General features: G+C 40.7%; 1 protein-coding gene across 1 annotated transcript; it reads right to left on the bottom strand.

The window, feature by feature from the left end:
- Positions 1 to 830: 830 nt before the first annotated feature.
- Positions 831 to 3,622, bottom strand: LOC110441006 (poly [ADP-ribose] polymerase 14-like). The gene is made up of 2 exons (XM_021484112.1): positions 1,851 to 3,622; positions 831 to 1,108 (listed from the first exon to the last, which is right to left on the bottom strand). The coding sequence occupies exons 1-2, from the start codon at positions 3,595 to 3,597 to the stop codon at positions 846 to 848; spliced, it is 2,010 nt and encodes a 669-aa protein (XP_021339787.1). The 5' UTR covers positions 3,598 to 3,622; the 3' UTR covers positions 831 to 845.
- Between the last annotated feature and the right edge of the window lie 515 nt (positions 3,623 to 4,137).

Below are 4,137 nucleotides of genomic sequence, written 5' to 3'. Positions count from 1 at the left end.
GAAAGTTTTTCGCTATTACATGTATGCAAAATGAAGTCTATTTTAGTTTTAGTAGCTTTTAGTTACTGCATGAATTGACATGCAGGAACAACAATCACAAGGTCCATTTTTCTCAATCTGTTTTGTGTACTTTTTGTACGTCAAACCTTAACAATAGCCAAAACAATAGAATCAATGCCATATAATGAAGAAAAAACGTTTTTTTCTACAGGGTCTTAATTGCATTGCAATTTAGCTTATATCGCAGGGGTTGAGTGAAAAAAAAAGAAGGCTACTGGCCCAAAGGTTCAGTTGAAGTAAAAATTCACTGGTCTAGATTTAAGTGCAATGGTCTAGAAAACGAGGGCTGCAGGCTCAAGTGAGTGTCAAAAGACACTCAATACTTGAGGGGTCCAGGGGCATGCACCTCTCCTGTAAAATTTTGAAATACAGAAGCTGTGTGGTGCATTCTGGGCTTTAAATAAAGCTTTTCAAATCTGCTGAAATTTTAGATGAATTCAAAAAATACCTACTGGCCATGGCCCAGTGGGATAGCGTGATGAAAAACCTACGGGTCTGCCAAGAAAACCACTGGCCATGGGCCAGCGGACCAGCAGTTAATTCCACCCCTGATATGGCAGATACTGATGAAAACATGGTTATGCACTTTCAGTAACCTCAAAAATCTAGGCCAATTTACTATTGTTCACTGTGAAATGACAGTTCTTCACAAATACTGTCATAATGTAGACTTTTAATTATTGCTTAAAATATCATTCATCTTTTTATCTGTAACAGCAGAGTAGAGTAAGCACTGCTTGGACCACCTCACAGAAATTATTACATGAACTGCATAATCATATAGACTATCTAAGTTGAGTACCTGCTCCAAGAGCTGGCAGCGCTATGGATGTCTGATTATGGTCGTTGGCTTCCTCCATAGACTTCAACACTGCTTCCCGTAGCATGTCCTCCTCGTTATTTCGCCCTCCCTGCCATACTGGTCCCACCGCGTGGGCAATGAAGTTACATTTGATGTTCCCAGGCTTCCCCAAGTACACGTCACCCTCCAACAGCCGGCTGTGTCGTTTGATGTGTTCATCGCAATCCCGCTGTATGCTTTTCCCTCCTGTAACAATACACTGTACTTCAATCTTGAAAATCTACAGATTCTTGATTTTTACAAAAAATAAACTTTTCTGACCCCTTAATTTCCCCCTAGATGTTGCCATGTACCCCTCCCTTTTAATACTTCATTTTCCACCATCCACCTGCATAGGCACCATATGATCAAATTATGGAGGTCTTGCCTTGGCTAAACTCCAACAACCCTTGATAAAAGCAATGGCATGCCCGCCAATACTACATAATTATAATATTTAGGTCAATACAAGGATTTATTAACCCAAAAGTGGTGATATTCCCCAGGACCCTTCTCTCAAAGAATATCCCATAAAACCGAACAGATATTTCAATTGCATGTTTTGTGTTTTTGACTTCTTTATCAATCAGAGTTTTGGTTAATTTGTATTCCTTGATGCTCCTAAATTGAGCCACTTGTCTGTCATTTGCCATATCTGTTTACAATGACAGAGCTTGGCAATCATAATTCTGAAGTTTTTGATTGGTAAAAAATGATTGTGTGATGGAAATCCCCTGATACTACATGTATGTATGGAACAGTTGATATGTCAACCTCCTGAGAGGCAACATGTGTGTGATGTGAACCTAGCTCTCGTGCAGGTGTTCAACTATCATCTCACTGGGAAGTAAAACTGACAGTCATATACAGTGTATGAACAAAATAGAATTTCTTACCCTTATATCCTCACAAGTCTTGGTGATCAATACAGTAAAATAGAATGCCTTACCTTTGTCCACAATAGCCTTTGCGAGCCCTCCAGCATGCTGGAGTTCCTTGTTTGCTGCGTTGACCAGCACATCTACCTTGAGGTTGGTGATGTCCCCCAACATAACCATGAGATGATAGTTAGGCTGGGAACACCTCGCCATTTCTTGTATACCGTCTCGTCTTCTTGGTGCAGGAGTCGGCCCACCTCCAGCCTCTCCTCCACTGACATCATCTTCGCTCTCATCGCTCGGCACGATTACGACACCATGAGATTTTTCCACTTGACTTACTTTCGGTTTACTGTCTTCAGATGTCATCAGTTTGGTGATGCCTGGTTTTTTTAAGATATGTTCTTTTTTCTCGACACTGTCAATGACATTACCTATATCCATCTTTGCTTTACTGAGTCCTACCTCGGTTCCTTTGATTTCCACACCAAGGTTGTCTATATCAATTGAGACTTGGTCTGCTTTGAGCCGATCTGCGATGGCACGAATCTCATTGACGCAATGGGCTTGAAGAAACCTTAGCATTCCTGTGCTGATTGATAATTTGGTGTTGTAAATAGTGTTCATGGTTAAGAAATCAGTCACCCGTTCTCTCACCATCCCAGCATCTCTATCAGTGGAGTAAATCACAATACAAGGTTTGTTCATCTGAACTTTCATTTGTACCATTACATTGCATGAATCTTTGATGGACCGCTCCTCGATGGCCCAACGGTATGATGACAGGAGAGAAGAGGATTCTTTCTTCACATCAACAATGGTCTCTAGAACCGAATCTCTCAGAATGTGTGCCGCACGAACTGCAGCATCATCCGTCATAGCATACACTACAAAACGGTTGTCCTGCATTTCCCAAACAGACATGATTTTGTCCTCTTTCATCTTTCCTGCAACATACTGTTTCACAGCCTTGTCTTGGAGGTAAGCATACCTGCCCTTGTTGAAATCACCCACATCACTGGACACCATAGCATTGATCATTTCATACATTTCCAACTTTGCACTGGTCACCTCTCCATACAACCCTTCATATGTTACCGTTCTGGCCTTAAAATCTAACATGACTTTCATCCCGGGATATTTCTTCTCCATTGTATCAATGAAATGTGTAAGGCTCAACATGACAACTTGGTGATGTTTCATTGGTGAAGTTGTTTCTTTAATTTGTTTATTCTTTCTATCTAACTCATCAGCAATCTCTCCAATGATTTTTTCCACACTTTGAGAAACTTCTGTTGCAAACTTCTTGTGCCCCATGACGAAAATTTCAAAACGGACTTTTTCCACGGCTACTGTAACACCATCAGGGTGAGATATGTTCATATTCTGAAGCTGTGCCATTACACCATCCCAAGCGTCCTGGAGAATCTGATGTTTGTAGACAAGTAGGACATCCAGAAACTTGTCCAGACTTGTCCGTGCTGTCTTCTTCCATTCTTTGGCCAAATTCCGACAATCTTTAACTTCTTTGGTCAACAGACATTCAAGTTTAACTGGATCGGCAAGCTTTTCTGGCCAAATGATTTTTGTATGTTGTGCAGTTAACTGTTTTTCTAAACCATCTTTGTTTGGTTGAGAATACTGAACAAATTGGATCTTCCTTGGATCTAGATCAGTGATAACCAAGACATCTGGAACCTTAAATTTTGGTCCATCTTCTCCAGAGTCCCCTATCAGCTCATGGTAAAGTTTCACATCAAGGGTATGGCTATCCACAGTATGGGAGCGCCCACAGACATGGTCAATCACTGTAAACATCGAAACAACACGCTTACATTGAGTAATTAGGCCTAATTGTTATTGTTCATTCATCACAACAGTTATACCTTCAACATCTCAAAAAAAAATAAAAAAAATCTTTTGAAATGTTAGTAGCAAGTGCAGGGTTGCCAACTCTCACGGTGTGAGACGAAAACTCACGCTAAAACATGTCTCATGCCACGTGAGCCATAAGCCTCATGCATTCGAAAATAGTCTCCCTCCATCCCACGCGAAACAATAAATCGGCAATTTATAGCTTGAACCGTACAAAGGGAAACAACTCATATTGCAATGTTGTGCTTTGGAAGTGAGCTGACGCGAGGTGTCGCTTTACATCTGGTGGAAACGAATGTAAATAATATTGTAAGGTGAGTTGTTTTCACTCGTAAACTTAATATTGAATGTACCTATCGCGCTGAAAAGAAAGTTCTACTCATAATGTCGTCGTGTATGAGGAAATATTGTTGTCGGGTGTGATGACATGTGATGACATGTTGGGTAGACGTAGTACATAGGTATACAAATCATGCAACAAAT

The sequence above is a fragment of the Mizuhopecten yessoensis genome, unplaced genomic scaffold, assembly GCF_002113885.1.
Source record: "Mizuhopecten yessoensis strain PY_sf001 unplaced genomic scaffold, ASM211388v2 scaffold714731, whole genome shotgun sequence".
Classification (NCBI taxonomy): Eukaryota; Metazoa; Mollusca; class Bivalvia; order Pectinida; family Pectinidae; genus Mizuhopecten; species Mizuhopecten yessoensis.
This window is presented reverse-complemented; position numbering and strand designations above follow the sequence as displayed.

Coding starts and splice junctions, on each gene's coding strand:
- LOC110441006 (XM_021484112.1), bottom strand. CDS start 3,597: ATGTTTACAGTGATTGACCATGTCTGTGGGCGCTCCCATACTGTGGAT. Junction 1,109..1,850: donor AAAGGCTATTGTGGACAAAG/GTAAGGCATTCT, acceptor GTATTGTTACAG/GAGGGAAAAGCATACAGCGG.